The 27085-nt window shown below is 38.2% G+C and overlaps 1 protein-coding gene across 3 annotated transcripts in view; it reads left to right on the top strand.

The window, feature by feature from the left end:
* LOC122216109 (WD repeat containing planar cell polarity effector) overlaps nucleotides 1–27085 on the top strand; it is a 351781-nt gene that overhangs the window by 301705 nt on the left and 22991 nt on the right. For all 3 annotated transcript variants that reach the window (XM_042932434.1, XM_042932435.1, XM_042932436.1), the window contains one exon: nucleotides 18981–19060. In XM_042932434.1, the coding sequence (XP_042788368.1) occupies nucleotides 18981–19060 (80 nt within the window). The remainder of the gene's footprint in view (nucleotides 1–18980; nucleotides 19061–27085) is intronic.

Genomic DNA, 27085 nt, shown 5'->3' with positions numbered 1-27085 from the left:
ACAAAGACATTTCAAAACAACCAAAAATTTTGCACAAAGGAGTATTTCATGAGTTCAATGAAAGACATTGGAGGAATGTTCAGATCCCATGCAAAAACCATTGATAAATGAGGAAATGGCACTTAGGCCAATTAAGTTAAAAAGTGAAATTCCATAAGGATAATGAAATTAAAAGAATTGCAAAAGAAAACTAGTTTATTATCAAAGTATTAATAGAAACCACAGGAAAATGAATGGCCTTCTTTATGAAGATGTGTACTGCGAAAGTCAAATGTGAAGTTAAAGATGCCATTTAATGCTTCTAGAGGATCTAGTCAAAAAAACTAGGACCACTCCCCACCTGCCCAGTCAAACTGACTTATTCTTTGTTCCTTCTAAGAATTTGTGCCTAGTTTGAAATTATAACCTACATGTTATATTTTTTTAATTTAATTTTTTAAAATTTACATCCAAATTAGTTAGCATAAAGTGCAACAATGATTTCAAGAGTAGATTCCTTAATGCCCTTACCCATTTAGCCCATGCCCCCTCCCACACCCTCTCCAGTAACCTTCTGTTTGTTCTCCCTATTTATGAGTCTCTTCTGTTTTGTCCCCTCCCTGTTTTTATATTATTTTTGTTTCCCTTCCCTTATGTTAATCTGTTTTGTCTCTTAAAGTCCTCAGTCATATATTTGTCTTTCTCTAATTTCACTTCACATAATGCCCTCCAGTTTATTCAATTAAACTTTTTTTATTATTTTTTTTAATTTACATCCAAGTTAGTTAGCATATAGTGCAACAATAATTTCAGGGGTATATTCCTTAGTGCCCCTTACCCATTTAGCCCATCCCCCCTCCCACAACCCCTCCAGTAACCCTCAATTTGTTCTCCTTATTTATGAGTCTCTTCTGTTTTGTCCCCCCCTCCCTGTTTTTATATTATTTTTGTTTCCCTTCCCTTATGTTCATCTGTTTTATATCTTAAATTCCTCATATGAGTGAAGTCATATGATATTTGTCTTTCTCTGACTGCCTAATTTCACTTAGCATAATACTCTCCAGTTCCATCCACGTAGTTGCAGATGGCAAGATTTCATTCTTTTTGATTGCTGAGTAATACTCCATTGTGGATATATACCACATCTTCTTTATCTATTCATCCATCAATGGACATTTGGGCTCTTTCCATACTTTGGCTATCATTGATTGTGCTGCTATAAACATGGGGGCACATGTGTCCCTTCGAAACAGCACACCTGTATCCCTTGGATAAATGCCTAGTAGTGCAACTGCTGGGTCGTAGGGTAGTTCTATTTTTAGTTTTTTGAGAAACCTCCATACTGTTTTCCAGAGTGGCTGCACCAGCTTGCATTCCCAATAACATACATGTTATTAACATAAACTTATCTCTATGTTTTACCTTTATTTTTTAGTCATATTGTACTATCACTATTTACAGTGATTTTCAATCCCAGTTTAAAGGCTCCCTTTATTTATATATTTAGTTTTCCCTGGAAAGCTGTTATCCTCAGACACGGACCTCATGCAGCTTAAAATATTTAAATATATGGTTTCAAAATAATGCAATGTATGCCATTGAGGACAAAGGAGAAATATCTATGTGCCTTTAGTTGTTCTTCACTATTCTTTTGGGTTCCTTTTTTCTGCCATATTTGTTGAATCTAGGTTCACATACCTTACACTATCAACAAAGAGAAACGAAAAAACTTAGGAAACAAACTTTTAAGGAGAGAATTATGAAAGCATAAAATAACCTAAGGAAGATGATTCCATTTATATACACAGAAAAATAAATAAATAAATAAATAAATAAATAAATAAATAAAACAAAAGATGCTTTGGTTTTGCTATTTCATGTATAACTGAAAACAGGTGTCCTGAATTGCATTCTGAAGATATGGAAGATCCTAGGAAAATCCTCTAAATGGGGTCTGAAACACCCTGACACCACCATGTAATACCTTTTCTTTATAGGCCAAGCTACTGGTCTGTTACCTATTGTGAAGATATACCAAGTTTTGCATATCCCTTCACAGAGACAAACTACATATCTGGAATATGGAAGAACATCAGTCATCTATAAATCCCCTATATTTAGAAATTTTAATTATTTTACTCTTCTTATATATATTCCTATAAACAAATTTAGGGAAATTGTTGCTTTGTGTCCCAAATAACAAAAAATAACAGAGGATACTCTGTGCTATTACCATACAACAGGAAGTATATAATGTCTTTTAGTGATGTTAAGATTAATCAGTGGAATTCTCCATTACAGATGATCCCTGACTTAAGATGGTTCATCTTATGATTTTTTGACTTTATGATGGTGCAGAAGTGATACACATTCAATAGAAACCATACTTCAAATTTTGAATTTTTTTTTTTTAACGTTTATTTATTTTTGAGACAGAGAGAGACAGAGCATGAACAGGGGAGGAGCAGAGAGAGAGGAAGACACAGAATCTGAAACAGGCTCCAGGCTCTGAGCTGTCAGCACAGAGCCCGACATGGGGCTCGAACTCACGGACCATGAGATCATGACCTGAGCCGAAGTCGGACGATCAACCGACCGAGCCACCCAGGCGCCCCTGAATTTTGATCTTTTCATGAGTTAGTGATACGTGGTACTATGTGTGAGGCTGGGCAGTGGCAGCCAGCCACAGCTCCCAGTTAGCCATATGATTAAGAGGGTAATCAACTGACACATTTGTCACCGTTTTGTACCCATACAACCATTATTCAGTAGTCAACAAATTACATGAGATATTCAACACTTTATTATAAAATAGGCTTTGTGTTTGATCATCTTGCCCAACTGTAGGCTAATATACGTATTCTGAACATGTTTAAGGTAGGCTAGGCTAAGCTATGATGTTTGGTAGGTTAGGTGTATTAAATCCAACATCCACTTAAGGTATTTTCAACTTACAATGGGTTTATCAGGATGTAACCCCATCAAAAGTTGAGGAAGATCTGTATAAAGTTCCCCATCAACCTTTCTCCTAATGTTTTGGAATTTACTCATGAAAGCTGCCCAGATGACTGTTTAATTAGGAGTAGTGAAATGGTGATTTTTTTAACACTGGCATTCCTTCTGCAGTTATAAGCTGGAATTCTTCTATACAGGGAAAAAAAAAAAAAAAGATTCCTTACTAGTTATTTGATTACCCTGAAAGGCTAAGGAAATGCTTGATAGTTCCCTATATTTACCAGTTTCCAGAGCCATAGTAAATTAAGCCATCAGCCTGCAATGGGGACCACTATTTTGGCAGGGGTGGGAGGGGGGAAAGGTCAAGTGCATTTTTAAATGGTGTTTAATGTGTTAGAGTCCATTGTGGTTGTCAAAAGTTCAGAAATAACAGTAAAACCAATGAATCACCAAAGTAGTAAATAGTAAGTTTACTGTGCACACACCAGAAACAAAGTTTCAAACCAAAGGCAGTCAAACCAAAACATCAGGGGTATATTATTATAGAGCAGCTTATATAGTAAGAAAGCAGTGACACTTTATTCTTCACAGTGATTAGTTATAATATTAAAATTTTCTTAAATGCTAGGAAATTGGTGAGTGGTTACTTTACACCAACCCTGGGAAACAGTTCAAGTTTTAGGATCTCCACAGGCAAAAGCAAGAAATGACCCAGGTCAAGTTAGTCTTGCAAAATAAGCTAAGTTAAGCTTTGTTGATATGATGAGACTGATTTTGTCTGTTGAGGAAATTTTCTTTTTTTTTTTTAATGTTTATTTATTTTTGAGAGAAAGAGAGAGAGGAAGAGGGAGAGAGAGAATGAGCAGGGGAGAGGCAGAGAGAGAGGAAGAAAGAATCCAAAGCAGGCTCCATGCACTGAGCTGTCAAGCCCAGAGCTCGACATAGGGCTTGAATTCACGAACCGTGAGATCATGACCTAAGCCAAAGTCAGACACTTAAACGACTGAGCCACCCAACGGCCCCTCTTTTTTTTTTTTTTTTTTTTTAATGTTTATTTATTTTTTGAGAGAGGGAAAGAGCATGAGCTGGGGATGGGCAGAGAGAGGTAGACACAGAACCTGAAGCAGGGTCCAAGATCTGAGCTATCAGCACAGAGCCCTACATGGGGCTCAGACTCACAAACCGTGAGATCATGACCTAAGCTGAAGTCAGATGCTCAATAGACTGAGCCACCCAGGCATCCCAGTTGAGAGAATTTTCAAGACTGGTCTCCATTTGTTTTGTATTTTAATATGGTAAATATTCTTTTTGATGGTCAGGTTTTATGCATCCAATTAAGTTTTTCAGAAAGTAATCTTGGCAACTGTATCAAAAGCTTTTAAATATCATGACTTAAAATTTCATTTTTGTTATATATATGTGTGTGTGTGTCCATCACACTGCTGGCATAAAATGAATAATCTTAAATGCCTATTTGGGAAATTACTGAGTAAATTAAAGTATATCTGAATATTAGAATACTATGTAAGCCATTAAAAATCATAATTATCAGATTCTGGTCCCAGATGGAGTGAGCATACTATTCCTCGTCTCTCCCACTGAATGCAGCTAAAAATCCTAGAAAGAATGTACAGATTAGCTATTTGAAGACTCTGGAAAGTAAATAGTGGCAGACAGCTTGAGGAAGAAGACCAGAATCTGAACTACCTCAACCAATGGTAAGTTTACTAGTATTTTTTCCTTCATTTTGCCACCACTTGGGCCTGGAGGCAGTAATAGTCAAGGAAGTAGGTGGCAGCATGTAGTTACTGACACCACTGCTTCATAGAGGAGAAAAGTACCAACAGAGATTACAGATAGGAAGGACCTCAAGAAAGTGACCCAATTAAATTGTTTCTAAATTCCAGGTTTATACCCCAAGATGTGCATGTGTAGATCTGATCCTAACTAGCATATAATAGACTTTGAGATCTAAACTAACAGATAAAACATCACCCAAGTCACAGATTCATTACTGGGTGATACACACATGAACAGATCTAAATAGTATTGCAAAGACTCTGAAAATTGAACTGACATTGGAACCACAGCTCACAGAGGTACACTAGAAATTGATGCCTAAAGCTAACAAGATCAGTTGCCTGCTAGGACAGAAATATCAACATTTATCATGGGATTTCAAATAAGAACAAGTCTTGCCAGTATTCAAAATATCTAGGACCCAAAATTACTTGGCATAAAAAGAACCAGGAAAACCCCCACTCACATGAGAAAAAATAGTCAATAGACAGTAATATGGAGATGATACACTGGAATTATCTGATAAAACTTTAAGCAATTATTACAAAAATGCTCCAACAATCATAAAAGCTGTCGGAAATGAAAAATACAAAGTCTCAAAAAGAAATAGGAAACAGGAAAAACACATAACTCAACAATAAAGTAACCAATTTTTTTAAACCTCACTGATGGCTTCAATAATAGCAGAATTGAGATGAAAAAGGAGTGAATTGCAAGACAAATCAATAGAAAATATCCAATAAACAACAAAAAGAAAAAATACTGAAAAAATAATAATAAAGAGAGCCTAAGGGACCTCTGAGACAATGCCAAGTCTAACATTCATAACATCAGAGTCCTGGGGTGCCTGGGTGGCTCAGTCAGTTCAGCGTCTGACTCTTGATTTTGGCTCAGGTCATGATCCCAGGGTCATGGGATCAAGCACCAAGTCAAGCTCTGCTGAGCATGGAATCTGCTAGGGATTCATTCTCTCTCTCTCTCTCTCTCCCTCTCTCTCTCTCTCTTCTCTCTCTCTGCCCCTCTCCCCTGCTTGCATTCTCTAAAATAATTTTTTTTAAAAGAGAAATAAAAAAAAAAGTGCCATGCAGAAAAATAGTTTATAGCAGTGCTATCAACAATAGCCAAATTATGGAAAGAGCCTAAAATGTTCATCAACTGATGAATGGATAAAGAAGATGTGGTATATACATATAGAATATTACTCAGTGATCAAAAAGAATGAGATCTTGCCATTTGCAACAACGTAATGGAACTAGACTGTATTATGCTAAGTGAAGTCAGTCACAGAAAGATAAATATATGATTTCACTCATTATGGAATTTAAGAAACAAAACATATGAGTGGCAGGATGGGCTAAATAGGCGATAGGTAGGGGTTTCTGGGTAGCTCAGATGGCTAAGTGTCCAACTCTTGGTTTCAGCTCAGGTCATGATCTCATGGTTTTGTGAGTGCAATCCCCACATTGGGCTCTTGTGCTGGCAGCACAGAGCTTGCTTGGGATTCTCTCTCTCTCCCTCTCTCTCTGCCCCTCCCCAACTTGTGTTGTCTCTGTTTCTCTCAAAATAAATAAACTTAAAAAAGAAAGAGGGGTGCCTGGGTGGCTCAGTCAGTTGGGCATCCAACTTCAGCTCAGGTCATGATCTCATGGCTTGTGAGTTCGAGCCCTTCATCAGGCTCTGTGCTGACAGCTCAGAGCCTGGAGCCTGCTTCAGATTCTGTGTCCCTCTCTCGCTCTGCCCCTTCCCCACTTGTGCACTCTCTCTCTCTCTCTCAAGAATAAAACATTTTTAAAAACTTTTTTAAAGAGAGAGAAAAAAGAAATCTTCCAAAGATTCAATCAATCAATCAATCAATCAATAGCTGATGGGCATTAAGGAGCACACTTTTTGAGATGAGCACTGGGTGTTATATATAAGTGATATATATATATCACTTATAGATGAGCACTGGGTGTTATATATAAGTGATATATATATATCACTTATATACAAGCACTGGGTTTATATCACTGGGTTTTACTCCTGAAACCAATACTACACTGTATGTTAACTTGAATTTAAATAAATAAATTATGTACTCTAAAAAAAATAAACAAACTACCAAAACCAAAACAGGAAAAAAACAGAAAACCTGAACAGACCCATAACCAGCAAAGAAATTAAATCAGTAATCAAAAATCTCCCAATAAACAAAAGGCCAAGGCCAGATGGCTCCACAGGTAAATTCCACCAGACATTTAAAGAGGATGTGGAGAAAAGGGAATACTCTTGCACTGTTAGTGGGAATGCAAACTGGTGCAGCCGCTCTGGAAAACAGTGTGGAGGTTCCTCAAAAAATTAAAAATAGATCTACCCTATGACCCAGCAAAAACACTGCTAGGAATTTACCCAAGGGATACAGGAGTGCTGATGCATAGGGGCACTTGTACCCCAATGTTTATAGCAGCACTTTCAACAATAGCCAAATTATGGAAAGAGCCTCAAGGTCCATCACCTGATGAATGGATAAAGAAATTGTGGTTTATATATACAATGGAATACTACTTGGCAATGAGAAAGAATGAAACATGGCCTTTTGTAGCAATGTAGATGGAACTGGAGAGTGTTATGCTAAGTGAAATAAGTCATACAGAGAAAGACAGATACCATATGTTCTCACTCTTATGTGGATCCTGAGAAACTTAAGACCATGGGGGAGGGGAAGGGAAAGAAAAAAGTTAGAGAGGGAGGGAGCCAAACCATAAGAAACTCTTAAAAACTGAGAATAAACTGAGGGCTGATGGGGAATGGGAGGGAGGGGAAAGTGGGTGATGGGCACTGAGGAGGTCACCTTTTGGGATGAGCACTGGGTGTTGTATGGAAACCAATTTGACAATAAATTTCCTATTAAAAAAATAATGAGGAGGTTAATTCCTATTCTCAAACTATTCCAAAAAATACAAATAGAAGAAAAACTTGAAAATTCATTCTATGATGCCAGCATTACCCTGATACCAAAACCAGACAAGACTTCACTAAAAAAGAATACAGGCCAATATCCCTGATGAACATGGATGCAGAAATTCTCAATAAAATACTAGAATCAAATGAAAACAGTACATTAAAAAAATCATTCACCATAATCAAGTGGGATTTATTCCAGGGCTACAAGTGTAGTTCACTATTTGCAAATCAATCAATGTGATACACCACATTAATAAAAAGAAAGGATAAGAACCATACAGTCCTTTCAACAGATACAGAAAAGGCATTTGACAAAGTACAACATCTATACATGATAAGAAAAAAACAAAAACAATAAACAAAAAACCTCAGCAAAGTACGGTTAGAGGGAACTACCTCAACATCATAAAGGCCATATATGAAAAACTCACAGCTAATATCATCCTCAATGGGGAAAAAATTAGAGCTTTTCCCTTACACAGTCAGGAACAAGGCAAGGATGTCTATTCTCACTGTTACTTTTTAACATAGTACTGGAAGTCCTAGCCTCAGCAATCAGACAACAAAATAAATAAAAGGCATCCAAATTAGAAAGGAAGAAGTCAAACTTTAACTGTCTGCAGATGACATGATACTGTATATGGTAAACCCAAGAGACTCGACCAAAAAAATTGCTATAAGTGGTACATGAATTCTGTGAAGTCACAGGACACAGAATCAATGTACAGAAATCTGTTGCATTTCTAGATACTATAATGAAGCAGCAGAAAGAGAAAACAAAGAACCAATCCCACTTACACTTGTACCAAAACCTACAAGATACCTAGGAATAAACCTAACCAAAGAGGTAAAAGATCTGGACTCTGAAAACTGTAAAACACTAATGAAAGAAACTGAAGATGACATAGAAATGGGAAAACATTCCACACTCATGAATTGGAAGAACAAATATTGTTAAAATGTCTCTATTACCCAAAGCAATCTACAGTTTTAATGCCATTCCTGTCACAATACCAACAGCATTTTTCACAGAACTAGAACAAACAATCCTAAAATTTATATGGCACCACAAAAGAACCCAAATAGCCAAAGCACTCTTGAAAAAGAAAAGCCAAGATGGAGGCATCACAAATTTCAGATTTCACGTTATATTACAAAGCTGTAGTGATCAAGCCAGTGTGGTATGGTACTGGCAACAAAAACAGACTGGCACAAAAGAGGACAGAATAGACACCCCAGAAATGAACTCACCACTATATGGTCAAGGTCAATTAATCTTCAACAAAGCAGGAAAGAATATCCAATGGAAAAAAGACAGTCTCTTCAACAAATGGTTTAGGGAAAACTGGACAAGAACATCCAGGAAAATGAAACTGGACTGCTTTCTTACACCATACAGAAAAATAAATTCAAAATGGATGGGAAACCTAAATGTCAGACAGGTAACCATTAAAATCCTACAGAAGAACACAGCCAATAACCTCTTGACACTGGCCATAGCAACTTCCTACTAGATAGGTCTTCTGAGGCAAAGAAGAAAAGCAAAAATAAACTACTGGGACTTCATGAAAATAAAATGTTATGCACAGCAAAGGAAACAATCAACAAAACTAAAAGGCAACCTATGGAATGGGAAAAGGTATTTGCAAATGACATATTTGATAAAAAGTTAATATCCAACATTTATAAAGAACTTACAAAACTCAACGCCCAAAGAACAATCCAGTTTAAGAAATGGGCAGAAGACATGAACAGGCATATTTCCAGAGGATATACAGATGGCTGACACACGAAAAGGTATTCAACATCACTCATCATCAGAGAAATACAAATCAAAACCACACATACCTCGCACCTGTCCGAATGGCTAAAATGAACAACTAACTCATCAAACAACAGATGCTGGTGGGGATGTGGAGAAGGGGAACCTTCTGCACTGTTGGGAATGCAAACTGGTACATCCACTCTGGAAAACAGTATGGAGGTTCCCCAGAAAGTTAAAAATAGAACTGCCATATGATCCAGCAATTGTACTACTAGGTATTTACCCAAAGGATAAAAACATGCTAATTCAAAGGGATACATACACCCCGATGTTTCTGGCAGCATTATCAACAACAACCAAATTATGGAAAGAGCCCAAATGTCCTTCACCTGATGAAGAAGTAGTGGCATATATATACAATAGAATATTACTCAGCTATAAGTGAGAATGAAATCTGGCCATTTGCAACCATGTGAATAAAGCTAGAGAGTACTATGCTAAGCAAAACAAATCAGAGAAAGACAAATACCATATGATTTTACTCTTATGTGGATTTAAGCAACAAAACAAATGAACACGGGGAAAAAAAGAGAGGCAAACCAAGAAACAGACTCTTAACTAGAGAGAACAAATTGATGGTTACTAGGTGGACAAAGGGATGGATTAAAGAGGTGATGTGTATTAAGGAGGGCACTTGTGATGAGCATGGGTGTCGTATATAAGTGATGAATCACTAAATTCTGTACCCGAAACAAATATTGCACTATATTTTTACTAGCTGGAATTTAAATAAAACTTGGGGAAAAAAGTAAAGTTTTGTAGAATTCAAATGTGAAGCCATCTGTTCCTGGACTTTGTTTTGAGAGAGTTTTTTTTTTTTTTTTTTTTTTTTTTGTGTGTGTGTGTGTGTTTTTTTTTTTTTTTTAATTTTTTAATATATGAAATTTACTGTCAAATTGGTTTCCATACAACACCCAGTGCTCATCCCAAAAGGTGCCCTCCTCAATACCCATCACCCACCCTGCCCTCCCTCCCACCCCCCATCAACCCTCAGTTTGTTCTCAGTTTTTAACAGTCTCTTATGCTTTGGCTCTCTCCCACTCTAACCTCTTTTTTTTTTTTTTCCTTCCCCTCCCCCATGGGTTTCTGTTATGTTTCTCAGGATCCACATAAGAGTGAAACCATATGGTATCTGTCTTTCTCTGTATGGCTTATTTCACTTAGCATCACACTCTCCAGTTCCATCCATGTTGCTACAAAAGGCCATATTTCATTTTTTCTCATTGCCACGTAGTATTCCATTGTGTATATAAACCACAATTTCTTTATCCATTCATCAGTTGATGGACATTTAGGCTCTTTCCATAATTTGGCTATTGTTGAGAGTGCCGCTATAAACATTGGGGTACAGGTGCCCCTATGCATCAGTACTCCTGTATCCCTTGGATAAATTCCTAGCAGTGCTATTGCTGGGTCATAGGGTAGGTCTATTTTTAATTTTCTGAGGAACCTCCACACTGCTTTCCAGAGCGGCTGCACCAATTTGCATTCCCACCAACAGTGCAAGAGGGTTCCTGTTTCTCCACATCCTCTCCAGCATCTATAGTCTCCTGATTTCTTCATTTTGGCCACTCTGACTGGCGTGAGGTGGTATCTGAGTGTGGTTTTGATTTGTATTTCCCTGATAAGGAGCGACGTTGAACATCTTTTCATGTGCCTGTTGGCCATCCGGATGTCTTCTTTAGAGAAGTGTCTATTCATGTTTTCTGCCCATTTCTTCACTGGGTTATTTGTTTTTCGGGTGTGGAGTTTGATGAGCTCTTTATAGATTTTGGATACTAGCCCTTTGTCCGATGTGTCATTTGCAAATATCTTTTCCCATTCCGTTGGTTGCCTTTTAGTTTTGTTGGTTGTTTCCTTTGCTGTGCAGAAGCTTTTTATCTTCACAAGGTCCCAGTAATTCACTTTTGCTTTTAATTCCCTTGCCTTTGGGGATGTGCCGAGTAAGAGATTGCTACGGCTGAGGTCAGAGAGGTCTTTTCCTGCTTTCTCCTCTAAGGTTTTGATGGTTTCCTGTCTCACATTCAGGTCCTTTATCCATTTTGAGTTTATTTTTGTGAATGGTGTGAGAAAGTGGTCTAGTTTCAACCTTCTGCATGTTGCTGTCCAGTTCTCCCAGCACCATTTGTTAAAGAGACTGTCTTTTTTCCATTGGATGTTCTTTCCTGCTTTGTCAAAGATGAGTTGGCCATACGTTTGTGGGTCTAGTTCTGGGGTTTCTATTCTATTCCATTGGTCTATGTGTCTGTTTTTATGCCAATACCATGCTGTCTTGATGATGACAGCTTTGTAGTAGAGGCTAAAGTCTGGGATTGTGATGCCTCCTGCTTTGGTCTTCTTCTTCAAAATTACTTTGGCTATTCGGGGCCTTTTGTGGTTCCATATGAATTTTAGGATTGCTTGTTCTAGTTTCGAGAAGAATGCTGGTGCAATTTTGATTGGGATTGCATTGAATGTGTAGATAGCTTTGGGTAGTATTGACATTTTGACAATATTTATTCTTCCAATCCATGAGCAGGGAATGTCTTTCCATTTCTTTATATCTTCTTCAATTACCTGCATAAGCTTTCTATAGTTTTCAGCATACAGATCTTTTACATCTTTGGTTAGATTTATTCCTAGGTATTTTATGCTTCTTGGTGCAATTGTGAATGGGATCAGTTTCTTCATTTGTCTTTCTGTTGCTTCATTGTTAGTGTATAAGAATGCAACTGATTTCTGCACATTGATTTTGTATCCTGCAACTTTGCTGAATTCATGTATCAGTTCTAGTAGACTTTTGGTGGAGTCTATCGGATTTTCCATGTATAATATCATGTCATCTGCAAAAAGCGAAAGCTTGACTTCATCTTTGCCAATTTTGATGCCTTTGATTTCCTTTTGTTGTCTGATTGCTGATGCTAGAACTTCCAGCACTATATTAAACAGCAGCGGTGACAGTGGGCATCCCTGTCGTGTTCCTGATCTCAGGGAAAAAGCTCTCAGTTTTTCCCCGTTGAGGATGATGTTAGCTGTGGGCTTTTCATAAATGGCCTTTATGATCTTTAAGTATGTTCCTTCTATTCCGACTTTCTCAAGGGTTTTTATTAAGAAAGGGTGCTGGATTTTGTCAAAGGCCTTTTCTGCATCGATTGACAGGATCATATGGTTCTTCTCTTTTTTTTTGTTAATGTGATGTATCACGTTGATCGATTTGCGAATGTCGAACCAGCCCTGCATCCCAGGAATGAATCCCACTTGATCATGGTGAATAATTCTTTTTATATGCTGTTGAATTCGATTTGCTAGTATCTTATTAAGAATTTTTGCATCCATATTCATCAGGGATATTGGCCTGTAGTTCTCTTTTTTTACTGGGTCTCTGTCTGGTTTAGGAATCAAAGTAATACTGGCTTCATAGAATGAGTCTGGAAGTTTTCCTTCCCTTTCTATTTCTTGGAATAGCTTGAGAAGGATAGGTATTATCTCTGCTTTAAATGTCTGGTAGAACTCCCCTGGGAAGCCATCTGGTCCTGGACTCTTATTTGTTGGGAGATTTTTGATAACCGATTCAATTTCTTCGCTGGTTATGGGTCTGTTCAAGCTTTCTATTTCCTCCTGATTGAGTTTTGGAAGAGTGTGGGTGTTTAGAAATTTGTCCATTTCTTCCAGGTTGTCCAATTTGCTGGCATATAATTTTTCATAGTATTCCCTGATAATTGTTTGTATCTCTGAGGGATTGGTTGTAATCATTCCATTTTCATTCATGATTTTATCTATTTGGGTCATCCCCCTTTTCTTTTTGAGAAGCCTGGCTAGAGGTTTGTCAATTTTGTTTATTTTTTCAAAAAACCAACTCTTGGTTTCGTTGATCTGCTCTACAGTTTTTTTAGATTCTATATTGTTTATTTCTGCTCTGATCTTTATTATTTCTCTTCTTCTGCTGGGTTTAGGCTGCCTTTGCTGTTCTGCTTCTATTTCCTTTAGGTGTGCTGTTAGATTTTGTATTTGGGATTTTTCTTGTTTCTTGAGATAGGCCTGGATTGCAATGTATTTTCCTCTCAGGACTGCCTTCGCTGCATCCCAAAGCGTTTGGATTGTTGTATTTTCATTTTCGTTTGTTTCCATATATGTTTTAATTTCTTCTCTAATTGCCTGGTTGACCCACTCATTCGTTAGTAGGGTGTTCTTTAACCTCCATGCTTTTGGAGGTTTTCCAGACTTTTTCCTGTGGTTGATTTCAAGCTTCATAGCATTGTGGTCTGAAAGTATGCACGGTATAATTTCAATTCTTGTAAACTTATGAAGGGCTGTTTTGTGACCCAGTATATGATCTATCTTGGAGAATGTTCCATGTGCACTCGAGAAGAAAGTATATTCTGTTGCTTTGGGATGCAGAGTTCTAAATATATCTGTCAAGTCCATCTGATCCAATGTATCATTCAGGGCCCTTGTTTCTTTATTGACTGTGTGTCTAGATGATCTATCCATTTCTGTAAGTGGGGTGTTAAAGTCCCCTGCAATGACCACATTCTTATCAATAAGGTTGCTTATGTTTATGAGTAATTGTTTTATATATCTGGGGGCTCGGGTATTTGGCGCATAGACATTTATAATAGTTAGCTCTTCCTGGTGGATAGACCCTGTGATTATTATATAATGCCCTTCTTCATCTCTTGTTACAGCCTTTAATTTAAAGTCTAGTTTGTCTGATATAAGTATGGCTACTCCAGCTTTCTTTTGGCTTCCAGGAGCATGATAAATAGTTCTCCATCCCCTCACTCTCAATCTAAAGGTGTCCTCAGATCTAAAATGAGTCTCTTGTAGACAGCAAATAGATGGGTCTTGTTTTTTTATCCATTCTGATACCCTATGTCTTTTGGTTGGCGCATTTAATCCATTTACATTCAGTGTTATTATAGAAAGATATGGGTTTAGAGTCATTGTGATGTCTGTATGTTTTATGCTTGTAGTGATGTCTCTGGTACTTTGTCTCACAGGATCCCCCTTAGGATCTCTTGTAGGGCTGGTTTCGTGGTGACAAATTCCTTCAGTTTTTGTTTGTTTGGGAAGACCTTTATCTCTCCTTCTATTCTAAATGACAGGCTTGCTGGATAAAGGATTCTCGGCTGCATATTTTTTCTGTTTAGCACACTGTAGATATCGTGCCAAGCCTTTCTGGCCTGCCAAGTTTCAAAGGAGAGATCAGTCACGAGTCTTATAGGTCTCCCTTTATATGTGAGGGCACGTTTATCCCTTGCTGCTTTCAGAATTTTCTCTTTATCCTTGTATTTTGCCAGTTTCACTATGATATGTCGTGCAGAAGATCGATTCAAGTTACGTCTGAAGGGAGTTCTCTGTGCCTCTTGGATTTCAATGCCTTTTTCCTTCCCCATTTCAGGGAAGTTCTCAGCTATAATTTGTTCAAGTACCCCTTCAGCACCCTTCCCTCTCTCTTCCTCCTCTGGGATACCAATTATGCGTATATTATTTTTTTTTAGTGTATCACTTAGTTCTCTAATTTTCCCCTCATACTCCTGGATTTTTTTATCTCTCTTTCTTTCAGCTTCCTCTTTCTCCATAACTTTATCTTCTAGTTCACCTATTCTCTCCTCTGCCTCTTCAAGCCGAGCCATCGTGGATTCCATTTTGTTTTGCAATTCGTTTAAAGCGTTTTTCAACTCCTCGTGACTGTTCCTTAGTCCCTCGATCTTTGTGGCAAGAGATTCTCTGCTGTCCTGTATACTGTTTTCAAGCCCAGCGATTAATTTTATGACTATTATTCTAAATTCACTTTCTGTTATATTATTTAAATCCTTTTTGATCAGTTCATTAGCTGTTGTTATTTCCTGGAGATTCTTCTGAGGGGAATTCTTCCGTTTGGTCATTTTGGAGAGTCCCTGGCGTGGTGAGGACCTGCAGTGCACTTCCCCTGTGCTGTGGTGTATAACTGGAGTTAGTGGGCGGGGCCGCAGTCCGACCCGATGTCTGCCCCCAGCCCACTGCTGGGGCCACAGTCAGACTGGTGTGTGCCTTCTCTTCCCCTCTCCTAGGGGCGGGATTCACTGTGGGGTGGCGTGTCCCGTCTGGGCTACTTGCACACTGCCAGGCTTGTGTTGCTGGGGATCTGGCGTATTAGCTGGGGTGGGTAGGCAAGGTGCACGGGGGCTGGAGGGGCAGGCTTAGCTCGCTTCTCCTTAGGTGATCCACTTCAGGAGGAGCCCTGTGGCAGCGGGAGGGAGTCAGATCCGCTGCCGGAGGTTTGGCTCCGCAGAAGCACAGAGTTGGGTGTTTGCGCGGAGCGAGCAAGTTCTCTGGCAGGAACTGGTTCCCTTTGGGATTTTGGCTGGGGGATGGGCGGGGGAGATGGCGCTGGCGCCTTTGTTCCCCGCCAAGCTGAGCTCTGCCGTCCGGGGGCTCAGCAGCTCTCCCTCCCTTTGTCCTCCAGCCTTCCCGCTTTCCGAGCAGAGCTGTTAACTTCTGACCTCCCAGACGCTAAGTCGCGCTTGCTGTCGGAACACAGTCCGTCCGGCCCCTCCGCTTTTGCCAGCCAGACTCGGGGGCTCCGCTTGGCCGGCGAGCCGCCCCTCCGCCCCGGCTCCCTCCCGCCAGTCCGTGGAGCGCACACCGCCTCGCCGCCCTTCCTACCCTCTTCCGTGGGCCTCTGGTCTGCGCTTGACTCCGGAGACTCCCTTCTGCTAATCCTCTGGCGGTTTTCTGGGTTCTTTAGGCAGGTGTAGGTGGAATCTAAGTGATCGGCAGGACGCGCTGTGAGCCCCGCGTCCTCCTACGCCGCCATCTTCGGAGTTCACTTGAGAGAGTTTTAAAGTATGTTTCAAATACTGCTTACACTAATCAAAGAAGACCACAATAAATGGAGACACATACCATGTTTATGGACTGAAAAACTCAATATGGTACACATATCAGTTGTCTTCTGATTGATCTAAAGTTTTAAAACAATTCTAATCAAAATCCCAGAAAGATTCTGTGTAGATATGGACAAGCTGATTCTAAAACTTATATAAAAGGACAAAGAAATTAGAATACCGAAAACAATTTTGAAGAAGAGAAATAATGTTGGAAAAATCATGCATGATCTTAAGACTTTTTCTAAAGCAAGAACTAGCAAACACTTTCTATAAAGGGTCATTTAGTAAATGTTTTAGGTTTTGCAAATCATACAATCCCTGTCACAGCTACTTAAGTCTGCTGTTAAAATAAAACAGCAGCCATTGATATTATGGAAATAAATGGGTGTGGGTGTGTTCCAATAAAACTTTATCTACAAAAATAGGCATCACTTTAATTTCCCATGGACTGTGGTTTGCCATGCCCTTCTCTAAATCTATACTAATCAAAAAATCGTGGTATTAGCAAAAGGACAGATTGACAGAATAAAACTGAACAGAGAATCCAGAAATAAACCTATGCAATATGCCCCATTGATTTCTGACAGACGTACAAATGCAATTCAGTGGAGTAAGAATACTCTTCAATAAATGGTATTAGAACAACTGGACATCTTATGTATAAAAGCAATGAGCCCCAAAGTAAACCTCATACCTTATTAAAAAATTAACCCTAAATGTATCATACATCGAAATATAAAATGTAAAACTATAAAACATTTAAAAGAAAACATTTAAGTAAATCTTCATGATCTGGTATTAGTCTAAGAATTCTCAGAACTGACACTAAAAGTACAATCCATAAAAAAACAAATTTGACAAGCTAGACTTCATCAACTTTTGCTCTTCAAAGGATACTGTTAAGAACATGAAATGACAAGCTAGCAAAATTAGTGGTTCCTAGGCTTACTAATAGAGGTGAAAGTGTGACTGTTAGGTATGAGGGAGTTTTTTTTTTCACATGCTGAAACTATTTTTATTCTGATTGTGATAGCAGTAACACAAATCTATACATCTGTTAAATTCATAGAATCTACATCTTTCTTTTAAAGATTTTTAAGTCATCTCTACATCCAATGTGAGGCTCAAACTCATGACCCTAAGACCAAGAGTCCCATGCTCTGGGGTGCCTGGGTGGCTTAATCAGTTAAGCTCTGACTCTTGATCTTCACTCAGGTCATGATCTCATGGTCTGTGAGTTCCGGCCCTTCATTGGGCTCTGTGCTGACTGTGCAGAGCCTGATTGGGATTCTTCTCTCCCTCTGTCTGCCACTCCCCCTTTCAAATAAATAAACTTTAAAAAGAAAAAACAAAAAGAGTCACATGCTCTTCTGACTGAGCCAGCCAGGTGCCCCTAAAATCTACATCTTTTTTTTTTTTTTTTTTAATGTTTATTTTATTTTTTTGAGAGAGAGAGAGAGACAGAGCTCAAGCAGGGGAGGAGCAGGGAGAGAGGGAGACACAGAATCTGAAGCAGGCTCCAGGCTCTGAGCTGTCAGCACAGAGCCCCAGGCGGGGCTTGAACTCACAAACCATGAGATTATGACCTGAGCTAAAGTCAGATGCTCAACCGACTGAGCCACCCAGCACCCCTAAAACCTACATCTTTAAAAGTCCATTTTCAAAAAAAATAGTCCATTTTAATGTGTAATAATTTACATACAAAATGTAACAAAAACTGTATGAGAGCTATATAAAATTTTATAAGATAGTGTTATCTCAGCTTTGTTTAAAAAGATGCTTGGGGGCGCCTGGGTGGCGCAGTCGGTTAAGCGTCCGACTTCAGCCAGGTCACGATCTCACGGTCCGTGAGTTCGAGCCCCTCGTCAGGCTCTGGGCTGATGGCTCGGAGCCTGGAGCCTGTTTCCGATTCTGTGTCTCCCTCTCTCTCTGCCCCTCCCCCGTTCATGCTCTGTCTCTCTCTGTCCCAAAAATAAATAAAAAACGTTGAAAATAAAATAAAATAAAATAAAAAGATGCTTGGGGCACCTGGGTGGCTCAGTTGGTTGGGCGTCCGACTTCGACTCAGGTCATGATCTCATGGCTTGTGAGTTTGAGCCCTGCATCGGGCTCTGTGCCGGCAGCTCAGAGCCTGCAGCCTGTTTTGGATTCTGTGTCTCCCTCTCTCTGCCTCTTCCCCAGCTTGCACGCTCTTTCTCTCTCAAAAATGAATAAACATTAAAAAAAAATTTTTTTTAAAGATGCTTACATATAGAAGCTAATTATCCAGATGAGAACTCTGGAAATCTGAATTATATTATTGTTTTTTTCCTTTGTGTTTTTTTTTTTAATTTTTCTGTAGTAATAAATTACTTTTAAAATCAGGAAAATAAAATGTATTTAATAGGAAATTTTTACCATCCATTCTAATCCTGTAATACCCCAGTAGAATGTCACATTTTGTTTCCACTACTTCTTTTGAAAATTGTGTATGTAAAATATTTTATTTGTATCTTAAATTTGAATTTAATTGCTCTTCAAAAATGTCCTGTAAATTATTTAATGATGGGAAAATTGAAAAAATTCTATGACATATTAACCCTATAATTTTCTTTTTAATCCTTTTTCCAATTAAAAAAAAACAACAGACAAGTACTTGACAGAAGAAATGAACTTGAAAAAGACACCTGTGCTGAATCTTTGATGACTAAGACCTGTAATGAAGAAGGTAATGGTATCCAAGTTACTCAAAGTATTTAAAGCATAACAGAATAACAATATTATGGCTGGCAAGAAACTAAGAAATCCCTGAGCATTTCTAGTTGGTGTGTTATAAGACAGTTCTTGGTAAATATAGTGTAAAATACTAAGTCAGCTTGTTTTAACAAAAGCTTAATTATAATGATTATACAAATAAATTTGGGGATCTTCTTAAAATGTTGGTTCTCACTGAATAGGTCTTGAGTAGAGCCCATGATTCTGACCTTCCAACAAGCTGCCAGTGATGTGTATACTTCTGGCTTAGAGATTACAATTTGATAAGACAGGTTCTGAAGGTCACTGAGAAAAATGGCTTCATCCTTACCTAATTTAGTAAGAAAGAAATGTACACAGTAAGTTAGACTACAAGTGCTACCCCAAATAAGCATGAGGAGGTAATAGAGCAATCACTTCTAGCCAAGATATTCAGCTGAGCAGATGGCCTTCAAAGAATTTCAACATGTAGAAGAAACTGTGTGAGCATTTATAGAAAAAGAAAGTACAAATAACACATAGTTGACTGTGTGTGAAGAGACAAAAGTAGTTAATATTTGAATGTTCACACTATGTTCCCTTTTCACTATCCCCTAAAGATGAATCTTAGTTTGGCCTATTTATTTTCTTACCTTTCTCCCTGAAAAGGGGTCATTTCCGCTTAACTAAAGTCTTTGAAACTTTGAAATGCCGAAGTTGGAACAAAAAAAGGATATGGAGAAGGACAAGAGAGACATGTGGAGTTAAGAGACTTTTTATGACGTTTTTGGGTTTTTTTTTCCTACATAGCCCAGAGAAAGAAGTGCATAAGAGCAACTTCTGAGGCAAGTGGACAGGAAGGAAAAAGAACTTTTAAGAAGTATTGTATAGTGCCAGGCATATAGCACTTACTTTACTGCTGTTGTTTTACAAACTGAGGTCTACCAAGGATATGCCACAAGGCCTATGTATGGTCCCAACTCCAACCCAAAATACTATTACTTCAATTCTTTTGTTGTCCTCATCTATAAAATAAAAAAATGGAATGGTTCTCATGAAGGATGAACAGTTGAATAAACAATTTAGAGCTATGTTTTTGGCATTAGTAGTTTAAAGATACATGATTCTATGTAGGAAAGAAATGGCATTTTCCAATTTTGTTTCTTTTGAATTTGAAGAAAAATGTGGAGTTTATAGTATTCAACAAGGCCAGCAGCTAGTTGATGGTTACTAGCAAGATGGCAGAATAGGTCTCCAGCCCTCATTCCCCCCTCCCCATAAACACCAATTTGGCAACTATCTACAAACATAAGTACCATTGTGGGGGCTTCAAAATCCAGGAAGAAAGTTGCAAGAGCACAATGGAGCCCAAGACAGAGGATTCTTTGAGAAAGCATACCCCTGCCCCAGGACCTGACCACAGACCTAGGAGCAGCTCTATCACCCCATATACATGGATCTACACTAGCGGGCCTGGCAGGAATGTCATGTGCCTGTAACCCCACTAATAGGCCCACTGACTACAGACCCAACTGCAAACCTAGAAGCAACCCCATATTCAGTTCCAGCTGCTCAACTGTGATCCCACAGCCAGTCTGGTCCACCTAGGGACCTGGGAAGAGACATGCCAATCTATGTCCCAAGTAATAGGCGGGCTAACTGTGGACTCAGAAGTAGCCTTTCCACCTGGACAAGCAGCACAAGCTATGCCTGATGATGCCCCCAATGATAAATCAGCCAACTAGTAACCTAACTGTAGACCAGGAAGTAGCCCCATAACCTGGCCCTGGTTCTGCTCCACTGCAACCCTGGAGGCAGGCTTGTCTATCTGGGGACCTGCAGGAGTAGGTCTTTACCTGCCAAAAACACTCTGTAAAGAATGGAAGAGGTCCCTGCTCCTTTAGTTGCACAGACACCAGTGCAAGGCTATAAAGTCACAAAGAAGTGGGCACAGTACCACCAAAGGAAACAAAAGTTCTAGTAACCAGTGCCAAAGAAATGGAAATCCACAAACTGCTTGACAAAGAATTCCAAATAAAATCATCTTTACAAAGCTCAATGTAGATAGATAGATAGGTAGGTAGGTAGGTAGGTAGGTAAGTAGATAGATAGATAGATAGATAGATAGATAGATAGATAGATAGGGGGCCCAGTGAGGGCACCTGGGTGGCTCTGTCAGTTAAGCCTCTGACTCTTGATTTCAGCTCAGGTCATGATCTCACAGTTCATGAGATTGAGGCCTGCATCGGGCTCTGCGCTGACAGTGTGGAGCCTGCTTGGATTCTCTCTCTCCCTCTCTCTCTGCCCCAACCCCACTCGCTTGCTCTCTCAAAATAAATAAAAATTTAAAAGGAAAAAAGTTCAGTGAGCTAAAAGAGAACACAGATAACTAAAGAAAATTAGGAAAACAATACATGAACAAAATGATGAAGCTCAAAAACAAACAAACAAAAACCAACCTATTAAAAAAAAACAAAACAGAAATCTGGAGCTGAAGAATATAATGATAAAACTAAAAATTCCATTAACTTCAACAGCAGAATCAATTAAGCAGAAAAAACCCCAACAAACTCAAAGACAAGTCATTTGAAATTCCAAATTTAAAAGAACAAAAAAGAAAAGAATGAGGGGTGCCTGGGTGACTCATTTAAGTTAAGCGTCTAACTTCAGCTCAGGTCATGATCTCATGGTTCATGAGTTCGATCCCCACATCAGGCTCTCTGTTGTTGGTATGCAGCCCACTTCAGAACCTCTGTGCCCCCCCCACCCCTCTCCCACTCCCACTCTCTCTCAAAAATAAACATTAAAAAACAAGTGAAAAAGTGAAGAAACCCTATGGGACTTAATATGATACCCCAAAAGAACAAATACTCACACTATAGGTGTCCCAGAAGGAGAGAGAGAGAGAGAGAGAGAGAGAGAGAGAGAGAGAGAGAGAGAGAGACACCAAAAAGTTAAAGAAACAGTGGTTGAAACATCTCAAATATAAGCAGGAAAATGAACATCCAAATTTGTGAAGCCTAAAAGTTCCCAAAGAGGTTCAAGTAAATTGTCTAAAGTAAAAAGAAAACATTTTCACAGCAGCAAAAGAAAATGACTTGTCACACCAAGGGACTATAACAAGGAATAGCACCTAAGACTATCAGTGGATTTCTCCACAGAAACTGTGTAAGTCAAAAGAGAGAGGGATGAAGGGTGCCTGGGTGGCTCAGTCGGTTAAGTGTACAACTTCAGCTCAGGTGATGATCTCACGGTGAGTTCAGCCATGTCAGGCTCTGTGCTGACAGCTTGGAGCCTGGATCCTGCTTCAGATTCTGTGTTTCCCTCTCTCTCTGCCCCTTTCCTACTCACACTCTCTCTCTGTCTCAAAAATAAATATACATTAAAACTTTTTCTAAAAAAAAGGGGGGGCGGGATGATATATTCAAAGCACTGAAACAAAAAAAAGTACAAACCAAGAATACTTTACCTGACAAAACTGTATTTTAAGAATAAAGGAGAGAGTCTCCCATACAAACAAAACCTGAGGGAGTATATTATGCTAGATGTGCCTTACAATAAAAACTAAAGGGAGTTTAGTTTGAAACAAACAAAAAAAAGTATAAACAATAACATAAAAGCATATGAACTGTCACTGTTAAAGGATATACTTTAATAGTGGCATGTAAATCACTTTTAACACTAGTATACAAAAATTAAGACCAATGTACTAAGAATAACTATCACCACTAAAATGGAACACAACATAGAAAGAAGTAAAATCTAGAATCAACAAAGTTTATGTGAGAGAAGTGTACACATTCTGCACATAAGTAAAATTAAGTTGTTATTAGCTTAAAACAGACTGCCTTAACTAGAAAATGTTTGATGTGAGCCCAGTAGTAACTACAAAAACAAAAGGCACAATAGATACACCAAAGATAAAGAGAAAAGAATCAAAGCATACTGCTGCTGCTGCTGCAATCATCAAATAAAGACAAGTTGAAGAAGAAACAAAATCACTACAAAACAGAAAACAGTTAATGAAATAGTTATATTAAGTCTTTTCCTATCACAGTAATTACTTTAAATGTAAATGGATTAAATTCCTCAATCAAAAGATAGTATGGCTGAATGGATTAAAAAATTTAAAAAGACTCAACTATATGCTATCTGCAAGAGACTCACTTTAGATTTAAAAATACACATAGCCTGAAAGTACAAGGGTGGCTACAGGTAACCAAAAGAGAGGAGTCATTACAGTAGACAAAAGAGACTTTAACTGATAAACTATCATGAGACAAAGGACATTACATAACAATAAAAAAGGTCAATTTACCAGGAAGATTTAACAATTATAAATAAACATGCGCGCAACATCAACTATATACCTGTCAATACATATTAACATATAAAGCAAACATTTACAGATATGAAAAGAGAGGTAGACAGTAATAAAATAGTAGTATAGTTCAATACCCACCTCTTTATAATGGATAGATCATCTACACACACAAAAATTCAGTAACACAGCAGAACTGAATGACACTATAGACAAAATGGAAACTGAACATATATAGAACATTCCACCCCAAAACAAAATACTCATTCTTCTCAAGTGCACATGAAACATTCTCCATGATAGATCACATACTAGTTCACAAAACAGGTCTTAACAAATTTAAAAAGACCGGAATCATTTTAAATATCTTTTCTGATCACAATGGAATGAAATTAGAAAGTAATTCTTCTCCATGTCACCATCCAGTTTTCCCAACACCATTTGAAGAGACAGTCTTTTTTTCCATTGGATACTCTTTCCTGCTTTGTCAAAGATGAGTTGACTGTATAGCTGTGGGTCCATTTCTGGGTTTTCTATTTTGTTCCATTGTTTCCATCTGTTCTATTCTGTTCTCTTGTTTCCATCTGTTTTTGTGCCAGTACCATACTGTCTTAATCACTACTGCTTTGTAATATAGCTTGAAATCCAGAATCACAATGCCTCCGGTTTTTTCTTTTTCAAGACTGCTTTGGCTATTCTGGGTCTTTGTGGTTCCATACAAAATTCAGGATTGTTTTTTCTAACTCTGTGAAGAATGTTGGTGGTATTTTGATAGGGATTGCATTTAATGTGTAGATTGCACTGAGTAGTGTAGACATTTTAACAAAGTTTGTTCTTCCAATCCATGATCATGGATTGCTTTTCCATTTCTTTTTGTCCTCTTTAATTTCTTTCATAAATCTGTATTTTCAGAGTACAGACCTTTTATCTCTTTAGTAAGGTTTATTCCAAGGTATCTTACTGGTTTTGGTGCATTGTTAATGGGAATGATTCCTTGATTTCTCTTTCCACTGCTTCATTATTGGTGATAGAAATGCAACAGATTTCTGCACGTTGACTTTATATCCTGTGACTTTGCTGAATTTATGTATTAGCAATTTTTTGGTGGAGTCTTTGGTTTTCTACATAGAGTATCATGTCACCTGCAAATAGTGGATGTATGACTTCTTTTTTGCCAATTTGTATGCCCTTTATTTCTTTTTGTTGCCTGATTGCTGAAGCTAAGACTTCCTGTACTATGTTAAATAGTAATGGTGAGGGTGGACATCCTTGTCTTGTTCCTGACTATAGGGGAAAGGCTTGAGCTTAGCTTAATACATTCTAGGTCCATTCTTTAGGTTTTCCCCATTGAGGATGATATGAGTTGTGGGTCTTTCATATATGGCCTTTATGATGTTGAGGTGTGTTCCAGTGATCCCCACTTTGTTGACAGTTTTTATTAAGAATGGATGCTGGGGGCACCTGGGTGGCTCACTCAGTTAAGCATCTGACTTCAGCTAAGGTCATGATTTCACCATTCGTGGGTTCAAGCCCCATATCGAGCTCTATGCTGAGAGCTCAGAGCCTGGAGCCTGCTTCAGACTCTGTGTCTCCTTCTCCCTCTGCCCATCCCCCACTCATGCTCTGTCTCTCTCTCTCTCTCAAAAATAAACATTTTAAAAACTTTTTAAAAAAAGAATAGATGCTGTATTTTTGTCAAATGCTTTTTCTGCATCTATTGACAGGATCATATGGTTCTTATCCTTTCTTTTATTAATGTGGTGTATCACATTAATTGATTTGTGAATACCAAACCAGCCCTGCAGCCCAGAAATAAATCCCATTTGATCATGGTAATTCTTTTAACGTACTCTTGAATTTGATTTGCTAGTATCTTGTTGAGAATTTTTGCCATCCAGGTTCATCAGGGATATTATATTGGCCTATAATTCTCATTTTTAGTGGAGTCTTAGTCTGGTTTTGGAAAAAAGGTAATGCTGGCTTCATAGAATGAGTTTGGAAGATTTCTGTTTCTGTTTTTTGGTACAGTTTGAGAAGAATAGGTATTAACTCTTCTTTAAATATATGGTAGAAATCCCCCTGGTAAGCTATCTGGCCCAGGACTCTTGTTTGTTGGAAGATTTTTGATTACTGATTCTTACACCATACAAAAAAATAAATTCAAAATAGATGAAAGACCTAAATGTGAGACAGGAAATTACAAAAATCCTAGAGGAGAAAAGCAGCAGCAACCTCTTTCACCTCAGCCATAGCAACTTCTTACTAGACATATCTCCAGAGGCAAGGGAAACAAAAGCAAACATGAACTACTGGGACCTCACCAAGATAAAAAGCTTCTGGATAGTGAAGGAAACAATCAACAAAACTTAAAGGCAACCAGTGAGATTGGGGGAAGATATTTGCAAATGACACATCATATAAAGGGTTCATATCTAAAAATCTATAAAGACTTTATCAAACTCAATACCCCAAAACCAAATAATCCAGTGAAGAAATGGGCAAAAGACATGAACAGACACTCTTCCAAAGAAGACATCCAGATGGCTAACAGACATATGAAAAGATGCTTAACATCTCATCATTAGGGAAATCCAAATCAAAAACACAATGAGATATCACCTCACACCTGTCAGAATGGCTAAAATTAACAACACAAGAAACAACAGGTGTTAGCAAGGATGTGGAGAATGGGGAATCCTCTTGCACCACTAGTGGAAAGGCAAATTGGTGCAGCCACTCTGGAAAACAGTATAGTTTCCTCAAAAACCTAAACATAGAACTAACCTGCAATCCAGTAGTGACACTATTATGTATTTACCCAAAGGATACAAAAATACAGATTTGAAGGGGTGTATGCACCCCAGCGTTTATAACAGCATTAGCAACAATAGCCAAACAATAGAAAGAGTCCAAATGTCCACTGACTGGTGATATATATATATACATACATATATATGTATACATATGTATGTGTAGTGGAATATCACTCAGCCATGAAAAAGAACAAAATCTTGCCATTTTCAGTGACATGGACAGAGCTAGAATGTAGTATGCTAAATGAAATAAGTCAATCAGAGAAAGACACATACCATATGATTTCACTCATATGTGGAATTTAATAAACAAAACAGATGAACATATAGGAAGGGAGAGAAGAAGAAAGGGAAGCAAACCACACAAGACTCTTAATGATATAGAACAAACTAAGGGTGATGGAGGGAGGTGGATGAGGGTTGAGCTAGATGGGTGATGGATATGAAGGAAAGTTCTTGTTGTGGTGAACACTGGGTGTTTTAAGTAAGTGATGAATCACTGAATTCTACTCCTGAAGCCAATATTGTACTATATATTAAAAACTAAAATTTAAATTAAAAAAAAAGAAAATCCAATAATCAAAAAGAAAAATAAAAAGAAATGAATAATAAAAAGAAAATGAGAAAATTCACAAATACAACTTTAAAAGCATACTCAAACATTTATTGGGTCACATATGAAATCAAAAGGGAAATAAGAAAATATCTCTAAAGAAACAAAAATGGACACACGATATATCCAAACATATTGGAGGCAGCAAAAACAGTATTAACAAGCAAGGCTATAGCAGTAAGCTTTTTTTTTTAAATGTAGAATAAACAACATAACTTTATACCTCAAGGAACTAGACAACAACAAGCTATTCATGAAGTTGGCAGAAGGAAG

The sequence above is a fragment of the Panthera leo genome, chromosome A3 (assembly GCF_018350215.1).
Source record: "Panthera leo isolate Ple1 chromosome A3, P.leo_Ple1_pat1.1, whole genome shotgun sequence".
In the NCBI taxonomy this organism is placed as follows: Eukaryota; Metazoa; Chordata; class Mammalia; order Carnivora; family Felidae; genus Panthera; species Panthera leo.
This window is presented reverse-complemented; position numbering and strand designations above follow the sequence as displayed.